General features: G+C 45.6%; 1 protein-coding gene across 1 annotated transcript in view; it reads left to right on the forward strand.

Moving 5' to 3' along the window:
* PATJ (PATJ crumbs cell polarity complex component) overlaps positions 1-9,386 on the forward strand; it is a 149,740-nt gene extending 140,354 nt beyond the window's left edge. The window contains exons 41-44 of the mRNA XM_050900983.1: positions 360-464; positions 3,907-4,010; positions 5,697-5,820; positions 7,611-9,386. Coding sequence (XP_050756940.1) covers positions 360-464; positions 3,907-4,010; positions 5,697-5,820; positions 7,611-7,757 — 480 coding nt within the window. The 3' untranslated portion in view covers positions 7,758-9,386. The remainder of the gene's footprint in view (positions 1-359; positions 465-3,906; positions 4,011-5,696; positions 5,821-7,610) is intronic.
* The last annotated feature ends 8,084 nt before the right edge of the window (positions 9,387-17,470 follow it).

Consider the following 17,470-nt stretch of genomic DNA (forward strand, 5'->3'; position numbering starts at 1 on the left):
TGTTCAGCATGTGCATACATAGTCTGTAAGAATATGAACTTGTCTGTGCACATGGACAGAAATGAATCCTTTCTGGATGGGAGGACAGCAGTGAAAATCTTGCTCTCTCTGCTTGCAAATGGAAATAGTAAGATACAACCCATCTTTATTTCTCTGATCACATTGTTATTTTTAAAAAATCCATATTCTACTTGCTCTGAAGAATGGTAAATGATCGCTAGCAATGCAGAATTCTCACAAAAGGTATCCTGCAAAAGAGAAGCATGACTGTGCAGTGCCAAGTTCACGAGGAATTTTAAGCATTCTTAATTTTAATTTTCCCTAATGCTAGTAATTTTCCATTACTGTTGTACTTTTAGGTTGGAGATCGGATTGTCAGTATTAATGGGCAACCTTTGGATGGGCTGTCTCATGCAGATGCGGTTAATCTACTAAAGAATGCTTATGGGAGCATTATCCTGCAGGTATGGTGATAAATTGAACATGCAGCTGCATGAGGGTAGATAAATGGCATTCAGGAAAAAAAAAACCCTAAGCATCACTGGCACAAGGCATCACAGATTTGCAGGGTGCTTGCTGATGGGAATTACACAGAATGAAAGCAAGAAATAATTTTCATTCAAAAATTCTTTATTGCCATTCATACAGGCTGTGAGCATGATTATATAAAAGCGTAACAAAGAGAACAAAATAACTTGTTGCTACACATGATAAATCAACAAGCTTCCAAGTATTTTTTTTAATTTGAAGTTAACTAGGAACAAGAAATTACGTGTTTGTGTATGTGTGCGTGGATGTAACTAGACTGTGACCAGACTGCCCACAGTGTTAATTTCCTTGTTCTTGAAAGAGGGAGAAGAAAGAAATGCTAGCAGCATTTGGTAAAAATGATAACATCATCATTAAGACAGTCCTGCCTAGAATTGATTATTTTACAGGTAATGAATAATAACACTCGAGAGAAAACAGTGTTATCACTGCCGTGTTTATATGCTAGCTAAAAGGAAGACATGTTCTGCCACTTTCGTTCTAATTGCTGCTTGCCAGTATATTCATCTTTAGTTTATTTTTATGTTTACACAAAGAAATGGGAAAAATACTTGCCAGAGAGAATTCAAAATATTACTCATTTGCAGAATTATTGTAACAATTGGAAAACAAGCTTAAAACGTACCACTAAAACCTACTCTAATTTTCTTTATTATCACAGCATATTGGATTGGAACACATCTTGAGAGATTTTGCAAGCTTCTTGCTTGCATTACAACACAAATGTGACAATAAAAAATGGGGGGGGGGGGGGGGAGAAAAAAAAAGAAATGAAATTATAATAAACTTAGTTTTAGTCTTGCTTATTCTTTGTTTTATCTGTCCGTGAACTGCTGACCTGTTAAGTGATGAGCCAGTTCCAGAGCAGATGGTGTATTTGTGTAGTTCCATTGAAGTCAAAGGAAATACGCAGATATACACCAGCTGAGGATTTTCTGTTAAATTATAGTTATCATATTGTTACTAACATTGAGTAATTTCACTTTTCATGTCAACAGTATTCCCTGAATAGCAAATGAAAGCTTGCTGCAGAACCCAAAATTGCTAATCTTGAAAGCTGTAATACGGCATATTCCACCTCATCATGTATTTAAAAATATTCCTGATGAAGCATGCTGTCGGTTGGTCGCTCGCATAAACAAAGAGTTTCTTCTAGAAATGTCTTTGGATTTGTCAGTTGATGGTTTTTCTTCCACATTTTTGCTGTCCAGCTTAAGATGGGCTTAATAGTTTTTACAGATGATACAGGTTTATTCTGATAGAATAGAGTCTATTTTCCTCTATTAAAAGTCTGTTACATGAAGGTGGGATGTTATATTTTAATACCAGCAGGGAGTAGTGTCGAAGCCTTGCTGTAAGCGTGGTGATACGGTTACCTTACATGCTAACCGCAGGTACTTCTCAATCACCGGATTGCTTTTTTTTTTATTAAAACAATCTAAATGGAATAATCCTATCGCTGTGATAATCATGACTGATGTGTCATTAAGTAATTCTATTTATTATCAGGTTAGACCACTTCATGGCAAACTGCTTTGAAAGGTCAGATAATTGCGTTCAGTGGTGTGGAAAGGCTTATTATCAGTACGTCCTGGGAAGGATGGTAAAGGAGTTTGCAAATGCCGTTTGCAAATGGGAGATTAGGGTCTCAGGGGAACAATCATCCCTTTCGGCTGTTTTGATGCTTTGGTTTAATTTAATTTCTTTTCTGCAGGTGTAGTAATGAGATAAGGGGAAGCTTTTTTACAAGGTTGTTGAACTCTGATACGTTCTTACTGCCAACTGAAGATTTTTGAATATAGATTTATTTTGCCCTCGTTTTATTTAACAACAAAATATGACAAATACTGGCTGGCACTCTTTCCCCTACTGCAACGGGAAGGAAAACTTAACGGTGTCTTTGCTGGCTGAGCCAGATGCATCTATCTTGTCTGCCGGACCCCTTCGTTTAGGGCATCCAAGAACCTGAGTCCTGGGATGCAAAATTTGCATGACAACTAATCTTCCTTCCTAGAAAATGCTACCACCCTCTTGGCTCCGAGTGATTAGAAAGAGGGAAATATTGTTGTGGAAGAATTGTGAGCATTCATTTAAAACAGGGGATTTGTGTAATGGATTTTTTTATTTCAAAAAGGTACGTTTCCCTTAAGCCATGTTCATAGCAAGGAGTGGAAAAAGTACCTGTTAATTTTGATAAAATAAGGCCATAGACAGCTAGAGGAAATAGTGAAAATATACTTACTGGGTATTTCTCACTGTCTCTGAGCCGAACTCCTGCGCTGTACAGTAAACGTCAAGCAGAGAAGAATATCTCCTCACAAGGAGATGGAGTGAGGGGATAACCACGGCATGTAGTTGTTAGGAAATTGATGTCCTTTCAGCTATAAATACTTAAAATCCAAAACACTTCATAGTGGTTTCCTCAAATTTTTTCCAGAAAAAGCAAAGAATAGAAAATTAGCATGCAATGAAAGGTTAAAAAAAAAAAGCTAGAGTGGGCATTGACACTTTGTGTTTAATAAATCCCACTGGGCCTGCAAGCTACAAGCTTTTATCCTTATGAGGCTAAACCCCTGTGAATGGCAAACCCCAGACCTCAGCGTGCAAGTAACTGTTTTCTCAATACGGCTACAGTCGTGTTTATAACTAACCTATACAACATTGATATGGTTGCTTTAAAAAGCCTGAGCAAGTTTCCTGCCCCACCACCTGTCAAAATGTCGTTAACTCTATTAAATATTGTGTGGTGGTAATTCATGATGGTTTCAGAATAATACAGGAGCCAGAATTGGGGAGTTTAAGAATCCAGTTTGTTGGATTCATGCTGGAAATTGCAGAAAAATTGAAACCAAGGATTAATTCCTTCCCTGCTCAGCAAACAAACCAATCTGAGGTATTTCAGGGCCTTTGCCCAAGAGATCCCTTGGATCTCTATTTTGTTAAAGGCTAAGGTGCTCTCTGTGGGAGACCTTTCCTTTCAAGCCCAATCCTGGACACGTCGTGTTGACTCTGAGATGTACCTATTTCCTTGACAAAGTAACCTCTTTCTCTGGATTATCCAGAAAGACTGTCCCCCTCTGCTCAGCACCTCAGTGGTAGCCATGTAAAGGCAAGAGAAAGCTTCAGAGCAAAGTGTGCATTTAACTTCCAGAAAGGTGGCTACTATTAACTCTTATTATTTGAAAGTATTGAATTAGTAGGACATTTAAGAGAATAGGACTTGTATTTGAAATTTGCTTGGAAAAAAACATCAACAATTGATTTGCCTAAGCTATCAGCTATTTTCTACATAATTAGCCAAGATGTCTTTGGTATTAAGTGAACACACACAGTATTTCATTGCATCCTTCTGTTTAGGTTGTGGCTGATACCAACATCGGTGCCATTGCTACCCAGCTGGAGAGCATGTCTGCAGGATGCAACCTTAACTCTTCTTCTGAGCATCCTTCTGATGATCCCGAGTAAGTTTGTACTTAGTCTGCATAACTGAGGTGGATTTCTATGCGCCATGCAAGGGAAAGGCCTAGGGTGGTGAAGGAGGTCTCTCCCATTGCTTTTCTCTCTAATTTTCCATCACCTTTAAAAGGAAAACTGTGACCTTCTCCAAGCTGATTATGGACTTGTGTCCATCTTCACCCGGTGGCAGAAATTGCTTGAGTAAATAAGCACGAAATGTGTTTCCAGGCACTAGTTCTGGACATTTTCAAAAAAATTTACCTCCTTTCTCTTCTAATGTGTTATGCTGACATGATAGTTCTGCCCTTGTCTGTTGGCTTCCTTGCCTGAAAGGAATTATGATTGTAGCAATTTGAAATAATTTGTCATTGGCAGACTAAGGCAAGAGGTGTTAAAAAGCCTGGTATCAGAGACAAATGTTTCAAAACATGTCCCAGAACTTTGTCTTTTGAATCTTTTTAGCTTTACAATTCGAAAAAGTCTGATTAAAAAATTTTCTACTTACAGCACTTCTGTATGGTGATGGAAGTTAGAGATCTAGCCCTCCCATGGCCATGCATCATTCTCCATTGTGTGCTTTTTAGGGTAGCTTATAGCATTCCAGTTATCATTTTGAAATTAATTTGATCTTCATTTTGGTTCATTAGCTTCATTATGTTCTTCATTTTCGTTCTTTGATTCATTATATTTATTTTAAGAAGCTGAGATGCAAGTTGCTGCCCTAGCTCAGGGATTTTTGACTATAAAAGTTAAGCTATTTATGCTGCATTCTCTAGTCTTACAATGTGAGATACTGTTTTTATTGCTGCTCTCAAAGGAGAATTGCTTACTTCACAAAAGGATTTGTATTCTCTTTTCATATCAAAATAGTAAGGAAATTTGAATGTGAAAATATGAAAGTAGGCATATGCATTCGTTCTGTCCTAAAGAAATGGCTAGATATTAGTCATCATAGGCTACACCTTTATATAGGTGGAAGATGCCCAACAGTTTTTGTCCACAATAATTCTTTCTAAATATGTAGAAATTACTTTTTCAAATTTGAGGTGGATATATACATGTGAGTGGTCTAAATTCCACCAAAAATCTTCCTTTGCTCGATGTAGACAGTAAAAGCCCCTGAAGAGAGTTCAGGCTCTAAGCGATGCACTGAGTGAGGGGCTCTCTGGAGTCAGCCTCTGGGGTTACAAGGCACAGGGATGTAGGTCAAATATAGGTTGTTAGAAAACAGCCCAAAGAGCCTGCAGTAGAGCTGAGACTATAAACACAAGTGTTCCTGGCTGCACCCTGCCATTCCTCTGAAGTCATAAAATAAAATTATGCTGTAAGGAAATTGTTGCAGTTGCCACTTACGCAGAGTAAAGATGACAGCTTGGCCGGTAAGAAAGCAAAGTCTCCTTTACATATGTGCAGCGACTGCAGATCAGGGGAGTCTTCACTTCTGCATCAGAGATAAGTGCTCTTGAGCTCTTATTAAAAATGAGTATTTTCAAAGCGAGGAGCTGAAGTACACGGAACAGCGTTTGAACTCTGGGCTGTGCAGGAGTGCGTTTCAGGGCAAGGGCAAGAGTCATGGTTTGTGACTGTATGAAAAACCTCTCGATAGATGAATATCTCTGTAAGTGTTCCTTCTGCATAAAGTCCCCAGCAACAGACATTGCTATTCTAAGTGATATTTATTGTGTTTTCAGAGCACCTCAGCCTAAGATTATTACTTTGGAGAAAGGCTCTGATGGACTGGGATTTAGTATTGTAGGGGGGTATGGAAGTCCCCATGGAGACCTGCCCATTTATGTCAAGACTATATTTGCCAAGGTATCTTTTTTGTTTGTTTGTTTTCTCCCTTTTTCTCTATTATCTTTAAAAATAAACCTAAGATTTGGCTTGGATAATATATTATGTAGTAGAAAGCAAAACGTACTGCCTAAGTACGTTGATGTAAGTGGACCCAGAACTCACAGCTGGCTTCTCAGTTTGTATTTCATATTACTGATGGCTGAAACAAGATACTTTATCTCAGCAAAAGTGCTCTGTGTACTTGGGAAACTTGTTTTTATACATTAAAATATTTATGAGGCAATTTTATATTGGTAAATCTCAAAGAGCCTTCCAAGAGGCATGGAGGCATCGCTTTTCCCACTGTACAGGAGAGGAGGCAGGTGCAGAGATGCTGTATCTTTGTGGCTGAGCTTCAGCTGGAAAACCAGCAATAAGCTCCTGTGCTCAGATAGTCACCTCGATGAGAAAAAACACCGAAAGACGAAAACGCCATACCTTGTGGCTTGATAATGAATTGGCTTACACATCGGTCCTGGCTTTCGTTACTCTCCCTTGCTTCCAGCTTCTCTCTCATGCCTCTCCGTGAGTACTCCACTCCCGTGTGCTGGAGCCACTCGCAACGCGACTGTCTCAGTCCATCTCTGACCCCAACCCTGGGCGTCAGGGGAGGACTCGGGGGTCCCAGCCAGGTCCAGCAGTGGCTCTGGCCACCGAGGCTGAGGAAGAAACATAGTACAGCCCAGCCCAGCCTCGAGGCAGACAGCCCCAGAATGGCCACTGGTGTGGAGGGAGAAGTGCCCCTTTTCCCACCCATCCCCTTGCTAGAAATGTGCTCAGCGTGGGCCAGCAAGATACGTCAGGCATGGCCACGTGAAGGGAGTTCTGGAAATGGGGGGGAGGAGAGGAAAACAGTGGGAATTAGGGATACTTTCCATAAAGTAACTTCCAAGTCAGTCACACACAGTTGCTTGTCCTGTGCCTACTTGCTGTCACTTGTGTCGGCACTTCTGGCAGGGTAGATGGCATAATTAAGAAAACTTCGTCTGAAGGTCGAGTAGAAGTCATGTCTCTTCTGCTTCTGCGATTCTGGGGCTCAAACCACAAATATCTGGTCTTTTTACAATTGTCAGTTATTAACATGGGAAGATAGCGTGTCTTCAAACTGATGCTTAGATTTACAAGTTTCTAGATGGTGAGCACAGCTGAGAAACCCTAAATCGAAGCTAGAATGCACTGCAGTCACTGGTGGGGCCATGGAGCGGAAACGGACACCATGAGCCGACCTCTGGGCAGGGCAGGGCTCAGGATTTAGGTAAAAGAGCTGCACTGAGGCCATTTCTAAAGCTCTGTGGGAGCTTCTCAGGACCTTCAATGGAGCCCAGCTCCGTCCGAGCCTTGGGGCAGTGCCCAGGCTGTTCTGCTGCATGAGCTCTGCGTCCCTCTCCCTCCCCACATTTTAACCTGTTTCTCAGCACTGGGTGCAGAGTGCATTTAAATGCTGCTTTAACAAGCCTCTCCATAATCATAAAAGCCAGAACCGGTCTTTACACTGCAGTTTTTTCAGGGATGAGCCGACTCTCTTCTTCCCGGGGGGTATATCACCCGCCCGCGCTGCCCCAGACCTTACAGGGTTGGGTAAGCGGGCTGAGCAATGGGCAATGGTTGAAGCACTCAGGGAGACTTCAGCACTGTCATTTCCCATGTTCCCCACCCAGTTACGGTGGGATTTCCAGTGCTGCATCCCTCCTCATTTCATCCATCAGCATTACGAGAGGCGGGAGGGCTCCATGCTACCAGCCACTAACGAATCGCTTTGCCGTTTGCAGGGAGCAGCTGCGGACGATGGCAGACTGAAGCGTGGCGATCAGATTTTAGCAGTTAATGGGGAAGCTTTGGAAGGTGTTACTCATGAGCAAGCTGTAGCTATTCTGAAGCGCCAGAAAGGAACTGTAACATTAACGGTGTTATCATGAATGTCATTGCGCTTGCGGAGATAAATACAATTATTTTAGAACATCAGTAGAGCTATAATAATACTGTTCAGCCCTGAGCAGAATGTAGAGCAAACCCTGGCAAAAATGAATCAGTATTCACGCCGTTGCCAGAAAGGGTAGTATGCATCTCGAGCTTCATTTAGCCTTCCACATTTATCAGCCTTTCTCCCCGCCCTCCCCTACTTCTGGTGGCTTTTGAGGTTTCTCTGGACAAGCTTAATTAAGAAACTTCAAAGAACAATATCCATTTTACTTTATTTATACATCGGTTTATGCCCACTAGCCTGAACCCCAGTTGCAACTGCTGAACCTGGAATCAATTCGCACACAAAAGAGAATTTAGATCATCAACTGATCTCATCTGATGAGCAGAAATAAATGCCGAGTGACTTGTCATCTCACTCATGATTTACTTATGCTAATTGTCCTTTCAAGTATGCCAGAAAACATTAGCAATGTAATTAAATTACCACTGTTCCAAATGATGAAATATCAAATTCTCCTCTGGGAAATTATTTGTGCTCAGCACAGTAAGTCTGATAGTCAAATGTGAACTTCTCATGTTTATCTTTTTGGGTAGGTCTATGGAAGTTAGTCAGAGGTAATTACTGTGATGTGTCAATTTGCAGCCTTTAGCATGAAAAATAAACTAGGGGAGAGGGAAATTTATTTTTTTAGGCTTTTAAAATGTTTGAGCCTTTTCAGATATTTAGGCAGCATGAACAACAGCAGCGTATCTCGTTCTCTTCTAATTATATTTTTAAAGAAGAAGAAATGTGCTGATATATGCCAGGCATGTTGCATACAAAGGCAGTTGTTGTTGTGCCAAGTTGCAGCATAATTGTTCATCCTGAAACTTTAATGAAGACAAAAGTTTGCTTCGGCAATGTGATCTTGTAATTCTAGTAATGATGGTGAGCAGTCCCTCTGCACGTTGTCTTTAAGGCTAGATGAAGTTAATCCAAACCAGCAAACCGTTTTACATTTCCAAGAGTCTTCCCAGGATCAGATAGTGCAGGAAGAGGCTTTCACGGATCACAGAGGATGCTTTTCTCTGGGGGCTGCTGGAGTTCAATTTTGGATAATACCAAATAATACGAGGCGGCGGTGAGATGATCGCCGCGGAAGACTTCTGCGGCAGTTTAAGATGATGTCCTGCCGGGGCGGGCTGCCGTGCCCCTCCTCCCCAGGGCAGAGCATGCAGAAGGGGGTTCCTCAGCCCCCTCCGGCAACTCAGACAGCTCAGTCGAAGCCCCCGACTATTTTTTTTTTGGTTTAAGCTAAGCCAGGCGAGAGTGTGCTGAATGAAACCCACGAGGAGCCTTCCCAAGGCCTGTCCCGCTCTGCGCGGTGGCGGTGGGATGCAGGAACGTTCAGCCAAAAGTTAGCAACTTCGTTACGTGTCGCAGCCGTTCCTGCAGTGATTATATGACCGTGGCCTTAGTGATTTAGCAAATGAATTTGGTAGGCAGATTAATGGCAATGCAAGTCATTGTGGTTTAATCTTCCTACCCAGAGGAACAGTAGGGTTTTAGAGGAAGCAGCCCAGTCTGATTTGGACTATTTGGTATAATTTATAATGATGATGTAGCTGGGAGAAATGAAAGGGGGGGGTGTCAAAATTGGCTGCTCATTTTATGTGAAAAATCCCTGGAATTAAACGGAGAGAAGATTCAAAATCTGCAGTATAATAACTGAGTAGTGCAGGGTTTGTGTTAAAGGTACTGTTGTTCAGTGTGTTTTAGCTAGAGGGGGTATTTCCCCATTTTACGTAAAAGAACAGGTACTGAAGCGAGATGAACTACACCGAAACAAGCAAGCTGTGATTAGCTCTCATTGCAACAGTTTTCCTTATTTCATTGAAAAGTTTTCTTTAGGTGATCACAAAGTGCATTTAGCCTGCCGGAACAATTCGTGGGTATTCCGTTCATAGTGCCTGGAAGAGACTTCACGTTTTCGATGGATTCCCACTGTACTGTTTGATTTGCCAAGTGAAGTGTTAGTGGAACCTTGGTTGTAGACGCACAGAAATATGTCCAGATGTAGCGAATTGGAGAGTTTTTAACAAACTGCCTTTGGTTGCAAAAGTATCCAAGGTATGCAGAAGTTAAAGGCGGGTGGGTGAAATGTGAAGAGGTAGCCTCAGAAATAGTGTATGGAATTTATGAACAAAATGTAATGATTCCTCTGATTATGGTTTTATAGCCGTTGCATTCCTACTTTAAGATGTTGCCACATTTAATCTATGAAGTTTTACATGGCTATTTATTAGCCTATTATGCACATACTGTTCATGTACATAAAGAATAGAATTTATGGGCTGAGATATTTTGCACTTCTCATTGCTCAGAATGAGAGAGAACATTTTCTGCTTCTTGTAATTTGCACTTTGTGTGTTGAATATATTACTGCCAAAAATTATATTGCAACTAATTGATAAACCAGTGACCATGCAGAGAAGCGTGTGCTGTATGTACAGGACCAAGTTAGATAATTAAATTTGCATTACGCTTGTCTGGGTTGAGGTGTTCTGGTTTGTTTAAAACTTTAGTTCTGTGCAAGGGAAAAAGCAATTAAACCTCCTGATTGTATGTTTACGTAGATCAGTAAAATGAGACATTTTATGACTTCAAAGATTCTAAATAAAGCTCGGTTACATAAGTAGTTGTGCCTTTTTTTTTTTTTTTTTTTTTTTTTAATTTAAGTCACTGTTAAAAATCTATTGCATGAGATGTCTTTGTTTGCTATTCCAAGTAGGGCTCGTGATTGCCCTTCTCGGGGAGCAGGAGCCGTGGTCGCTGTAGGAGTGATGGAAGGCTGTGGTGACAGCCAGCCGAGGCTCTGCGTCCAGGTAGCAGGATCGCTCCCGCCTGAGACGGTCACAGGGAGCCATCCCCTGCACGTCTGCCCTCCATCAGAAAGCTACAGCCACCCATCTAGGTGGCTCTAGCCTGGTAAGTAGTTTTGAATCAGGAGAACGCCAACAAAAACGGCTCGGTTGAGAGACCAAGGATCTGGTGCACAGGCAGCAAAACCAGGGCCTGAAGACGAAGGTGCCGAGTGATCATTATTGTGCCAGGAGGAATCAAAATCAACACGAAGGATGCTTGCAGGAGGAGCAGCTATACCATAGGTACCCTGCAACCGTTCAGAGGTGCCACTCACCACCATTTCAACTCATAGGTACTGGTGGGAAGGGTTCTCCTGCCTGGGTTTGAGGACTCAGCTATCAGAGCCTTTTCTTTTAGAAGGGCCGTGTGCTGTTCACAGTCCCTCCATCAGCTTCCTCACCTGGAGAGACAGGGAATAACCTGCATTTTGCAGTGACACCATCAAGGACATCCTTGACATCACCAGGAGCCATCTTAGGGCTGTTTGCATTTCTTGGCTAACTCTGCAAAGAAAAGGGCAAGTTACACCTATGTTTAAACTTCTTCCAAAGGCTGGGATTGAGATGCTGTAAGTTTTTGTGTCCTCCCCATCCACGTGAGCTTGCCAGGGAACAAAGGCTGTCCAGGCGTGATCCCCGCTGCCAAGCACTGAGCTTCAGACGCGCCCGGTGGGTGCAGACTGAGACGGTGCTCGGGCAGCGACGTGAACTGTGGTGGTGGAAGGTGGGCTGGTGCGGACAGCAGGTCAGCCTGGAGGGATGAGGGGACTCTGTCACGTTATACTGCTGCATAAGGAATCACTATAATGCCTCTAAATTCCCTGTAATTAATCAAATGGCGATTACCACCCTGGAAGTATGACATATAGAGAGCCTGTCTGAGGTAATATGATTATGCCAAGATGGAGCAGTTAATGTACCTTTGCCTGAAAGGACTGGAATGAATTAATTTAACGTTACACATGTATAAAACATTAGTTTTTACAGTTGTGCTGAGCATTGATATATAATTCCATTATCATCTTTCTCCACGGTTTCACACTTCTACGTCCATAATTTAGCTGTATTTACATTCTGGTTAGACACTGTCACGGTCATTGTTTTTCCTCTTAGCAGCAATGGACATTTTGTTCTCTAACACGCACAATCCTGTGATAGCTGGACCTTTTACGATGGCAACAAATCAGAGAGATCCACGTTCTGCAGCATCCTAAACGGAAAAGGAGCAAGGATCACCTTGACTTTGCCTTCAGCCTTGTCCAAGCGGGCTCCGAGGTCTCTGCTGCTTTCGCGAGTCTGGTGGGGTTGAAGCAGAGTTTATTCCTGATTCCCGCACAAAAAGGAAAATGTGCAGTGGCAGCATAAAAACCTCTTTATTCCTGCTAGCGCAGCCCCTGCTGCAGGTGCTGTGCCTCTGGAACTGCTCGGTTAACATTAAAAATCACATCCTAATCAAAGTAACTGTACCAATTAAAACCGCATTGACACGGAGTTATTCTGCTGTGCTTCCCATCCAGGATGCCCTGGGCAGTATGTAGAGCTGCTGAGCTCGGCTTTTCCTTTCCATCACATCCTAGGAAACAGGTTTTCTCTCCAGAAATGACACGATGCTGCAGTTGCTTTTAAAAACTCATCAGCGAGCTGCCACAAGGAGGAGGTAAACCAAAAAAGAAGTATTCCTCGAAGGTCTCCTTTTTCCTGAAGAAAATGTACTTTTTGGGAGGGTTACTTGTTTGCAGTTTGAACGGGAATGGTCTCTTCCATCTCATAAAGCCCTTTGTTGGCTTTTTTTTTTTTCTTTTCTTCTTTTTTAACACTTTGATGTGCAGGTATGACGGGCCATCTGTTGAAAATAAACATAAGTGTAGAAGATGGGTTTCTCCTGGCACCCTGGGAGCTCGTTTGCTGCAGGTTCTGGTTTATTTGTATGCAGCAGAAAAGGAGCTGCAAATAAATTCCCCTAAATAGCAATACGCTATCCTTCCCTCCTTTCCCCTCTCTGCCAGGTGGGCTTTTTTACAGACTTATTTCCACTCAAGGAAAAAGGACACTCTGGATGCTTGTGTGCAACAGTGCTCCTAAAATGCAAACTCAGCACAAATCTCCCTGCAGATGGGAGACGGGGAGAGCCTTCGTTAGTGCTCACCTTATGAGACAGGGTGGATTTGTGCGCTGGAGATGGTGTTTTGCAGCACGGCCATGCCAAAAATCACTTCTCAACAGGGACATTGTTTGTTCCAAGCTGCGTTTGGGCTTGAAGAAGCCCCGTTACAGGTGACCCCCTTGCTGGCATTGCCAGCCGTCCCTGCCCTGGTTTCTCTGCAGGATTTCTTCTTGAGGATATACTGGCCTGGTGTCTGCTGCTGCTCGCTGGAAAGCAACTTTAGCCAGTGAGAAGTGCATGTGGGATCATGCCCATCAGAGACAGATTTATTTCTCAGTTGGGTGCTTTACTGCTCCTGCCAGAGAAGCAGGAATCAGTGTGCAACTCCTGATGCTCACAAAAACCTGTTAACTTGCTGCACGGGGTGGGGAGCAGATAAAACTGGGCAAATTATCATTATGTGGGCAAACATTTTATAATATTGCTGGTTTTTAAATCGAGGAGTGGGGTAGTTGCTGTCTATGTTGGTGTTACCCTCTGCAGGGTAAAGTGTGAGCTGTTGTTGGCCACGTGTTGTTTAACCCCCTCCGCGCCACACGTCCCCCTAAGAGATCGCATGTGCTGGGGGTACGTGGTCCCTGGTCTTTGGGTGACACCTGGGTTTCGGTGGTGTGTCGCCAGCGGGTCCTCATCTCCTCCATGGCCCGAGCCCACCCTGCCAGAGTTTTGAAATCTACTCTTACCTTGCAGACCCGGGGCCGAGAGCCTTTGCTTCGTTTATCATATTTCTCTCATCTTTCTCAAAATGGGGCTATAAACCCTTACATGGAAGCACGAGCATTTTCAACTATTAAGAAATCACTTAGTACTTTTGTTACCCTTCTTTTCATCCCACCTAGCAGCGTACGGGGGAGGCAGTGCGTTCCCGAGCCCCTTGCGCATGGCTGCCATCGGCTGATGGCACCGGCGCTGGACCAGGGGATGGCACCAGTGCTGGACCAGGGTGCATCCTCACCAAACCGCTACAGACGCAGCCAGGGAAAGCTGCGCAGGCCCCAGCCGCAGCGTCTGCACCGGCTCTGGGCGTTGTGCTCCCACCGCTTTTTCTGCTGAAATGGCACTAGATGGAGCAATTGACGAAATATTGTATTTCTGTTGCCTTCAGCCCGGGCCTGGTGGCCATGCCGGAGGGGCTGCCCCCAGGATGCTCCGTCTTCTCAGCCCAGACCAGGAAAGACAAACTCCCAAACCTCTGAGCTGGCTTTTTCCCCTGCAAATAGGTGGGTGCTGCGAAAAGCAGGAGACACCTGGGTACCACGACGAGAGATTTCTAGGAAACGATATCGCGGCCTGTCTCACCCCTGCTGATAACTGCCCTCCATCCCTGGCAAAAGCAGGGCCAAGTGGCCTCTCCATGCTGAACCGTGGGGACAGGATGGGGGGCAGCTTGGCCCCACGGGCCCCAAAGCGGAGATTCCCCTGCAGCAAATAAATCTGCCTTTGCCGCCGAGACATCCATCTCTTCTAAGAATATTAAATTCTGCTGATCGTCACTGAACTGACACCATCCAAGTCGCTGATGGGGCAGTTCCTGGGTGATAAACAGAGAGGTGCTGATTTTCTCTGCCACCCGCATGGGCAAGACTGGGGGAGGAAAGAGAAAGCAGAATTTATTGTGTTTTGTACCCTGTGCTTCGGACTCAGACCTGAGAAAGCTGCTGGTCATCAGTTTTGCCTCTCCCCTAGTATTAAGCCTCAAGAGGCTTGTCCCAGCACCCAGTCGTCACCCCACGTGGGCAGGCAGCGGGCAGGAGCTGCCTGCAGATGTCCAAGGAGCTGAACCAAGGCATGTCCCCACCGTGTGGGGACATTTACTTAACCGCGGAGGTTGTGTTCACCAGTTGCATGGGGCTCTGTGCGCACACAGGGCTAGAGGTGGTCTGCTCTCTCCTTGCGCTTTGAACGTGGCTACGGCCCTGCTTTGGAGGCCGATGGCCGTTCCTCGCCCTGTCCTCCCCATGCCTGTGTCCCCGCCACGCTCCTGGCCCTGCTTGTGCCCTGCCGAAGGGAACAGGGTCCTCCCCTGCGCCGTGGGCTGAGGATACCTGATATTTACAGCACAAGAAAAGAGTTAACCTTTAACGAAAGCTAACTGCAACATTTAAAGTAGCCTGGACGATGTTAGCAAATTACTGCAATTATTTCATCCCTTTTTCTGCGCTATATGGCCCGCCGCCCCTCACACGAGACCCGTGATGTTTTTACCACCCCATAGACGCGGGCGCTGAGCACAAGGCAGCCTTTTGTCCGGGCCTGCCGGCTCACAGGGACCACACATTTAGCCACGGACCGGGCGTTTTCATTCCTCGCATATCTTGCAGCTGATGTCAGGATGGTGTGGGGGCGGCTGCAGGAGCTGTCCTGCTCCGGGCGGGGGGGGGGGCGGGCACAGCATGGCCGCATCTCCACGTGTTCCCCTCCCCAAATTTCTGGATATTGCCTTCCAACCCTGGTGCCCCCAGGGAGGCATCGCTCCCCAGCCTTGGCAGCTCGCAAGCGGTGGGAGGAACAATTTGGGATCGTCTGGTTTTTGGCAAGGAGGGGGGGGAAAGCCGCTGGCTGTTTGTTTTGTGTGTTGTATCTGGCGTGGGTATTGACACCAAACCACGCGCAGAAGGCAGCTGGCTGGGGTGAGAGGGTCTCACGTGGCTCTGCCTGGGTCCAGCGCCAGCGAGGTCGGCCAGGGCACAGAGGAAAGCTGGGGGCAAAGCAGTGGAGGTGGCAGCTCCAGGGGGGCTGGGGGCTCCGCTCCCCCGGGGTCCGTGCCCCCGCGCAGCCCCTGCGCGGTCACACGCCACGTGGTTGTACGTTTGCTTCAAAACCTGTGTTTGCCATGGAGCTGGAGCCTGCCGGCCGTGGATGAGGTCTCCAGGCATGGGGCAGAGAATCATGGAATGGTTTGGGTTGGAAGGGACCTTTAAAGGCCATCTAGTCCAACCTGCAATGAGCAGGGACATCTTCAACTAGATCAGGTTGCTCAGAGCCCTGTCCAACCTGACCTTGAATGTTTCCAGGCATCCAGGGTCCCCTTCTCCCCAGGATGGACCTTGGGTGGAGCTGGCTGTTGTTCCTCTGGCATCTCCCCTTTGGCACCGCCATCCCCCCCTCCCATCCCTGTTCTGCCACCAAAGCACTCGGTGTCGTCCAGCATTGCGCTCAGGCAATCCAGGCATCCCCGGGGACACCCGACGGGCTCACGTGCATGTGGGTCAGGGGAAAACGTCCGGGTGGCGGAGGGCTTTCTCTGAAGGTTATCAGTAAATTAGAGGGAAAAAAACACAGAATCACTGGGAGTCATCCCATTTTCAGTCCCAGTACGGATGCTGAGGGCTATGCAGAGTGACGTGGTTCTCCATGACCATGGAGGTGCTTCGGATGAGACTGTCAGAGTCCCTGCTCCCCTCCTTGCAGCAAAAGAAAGGGATACACTAGAAATGGCCATAAGGAGAGTGGAAAAATTATGTTCGGCTGAGTTTCTCGTCATTCTTTCCCTTCATAGCTAATCAGCTCCTAGATGGTGAGCCCATAAAGATCATTAGATTAATTTCTTTCCTTGCTGTGACTTAATTGTCTCCATTTGTATTGTACAAAGCTCGCACTGGGGATATATTTTTCCTTGCCTATATTTAGTTTGATCTCTACCATGATATCAAAATATATAAATTAAGGCTGGCTCTTGGGCACTTTGTGGCACTGAGATCCTGCAGATGATTTTCTGTCATTTTTGTGCAATCTGGTACTTCGACAGCGTGATGCTGGGCACCGGGAGATGCCGAGGGTAGCGTCAAACTGTCCATGGTCCCTCGGGGTCCACATGAGCGGAGGATCTGCTCCAGGGGGTCACCTCATGGGAGCTGCTCCTCCCCGGGAGACAGTTCGAGGGGAAAAGAGGAAATATGAGGCAAAGGAATGAAAATAAACATTCTGGGGTTGCAGGCGTAACCAGCCTGGGCTGCAGGGCTGGGAACGCAAGGGAAAGGGGGATGTGAAGGGAGGCAGGGGGAAGGCAGCAAAGTCCGTGCTTCCTTGCTGGAGAGCTGCAGCACACCCCCAAAATAACATGCCCTGTCCCTGAATCGCACTATGGTGAGCTCGATATCCCAAGGGATCCCACAGGCAGGAGGAGGCAGGCACTTCCCAAAGCCACCCTGATCCTTAGCAGAAACTCTCCCACATTTATTATGTTGAAGCCAGAAAGTTCACCTCCCTCTGGGAAGCAGCGAGAGTCAAGAGTGAAATTCCTCTGCACAAGCATGGTTCCAGAGCTGTTGGGGAAAAAAACTCAGTGAAAATCATCACAAAATGGTATTATGGCTCTTTTTGGTTGCAGCTGGGGCCTGGCAGTGATGCAATGGGTGCTCACGCTGGTGCTGGGTGCTCACACTGGCGCTGGGTACTCACACTGGTGCTCAGTGCTCAGTGCTCAGCACCCAGCAACACAAATCGGAGTGATTCCTGAAAAAAAAAGCCCACCCTGCCATGTCTGTGCGGTGAGCTGGGGCCCAGGACCTCCCGGGGGGGGTCACTGATCTGAAGAAACACCTCAAAAATGACTGATTTAATGATGTGCACGTATGTGCGGTCACCAGGGGCTGAGGGCTGTCCTCCACCCCTTTGCTTTTCGGGGTCCATCTGTCT

The sequence above is a fragment of the Gymnogyps californianus genome, chromosome 8 (assembly GCF_018139145.2).
Source record: "Gymnogyps californianus isolate 813 chromosome 8, ASM1813914v2, whole genome shotgun sequence".
Classification (NCBI taxonomy): domain Eukaryota; kingdom Metazoa; phylum Chordata; class Aves; order Accipitriformes; family Cathartidae; genus Gymnogyps; species Gymnogyps californianus.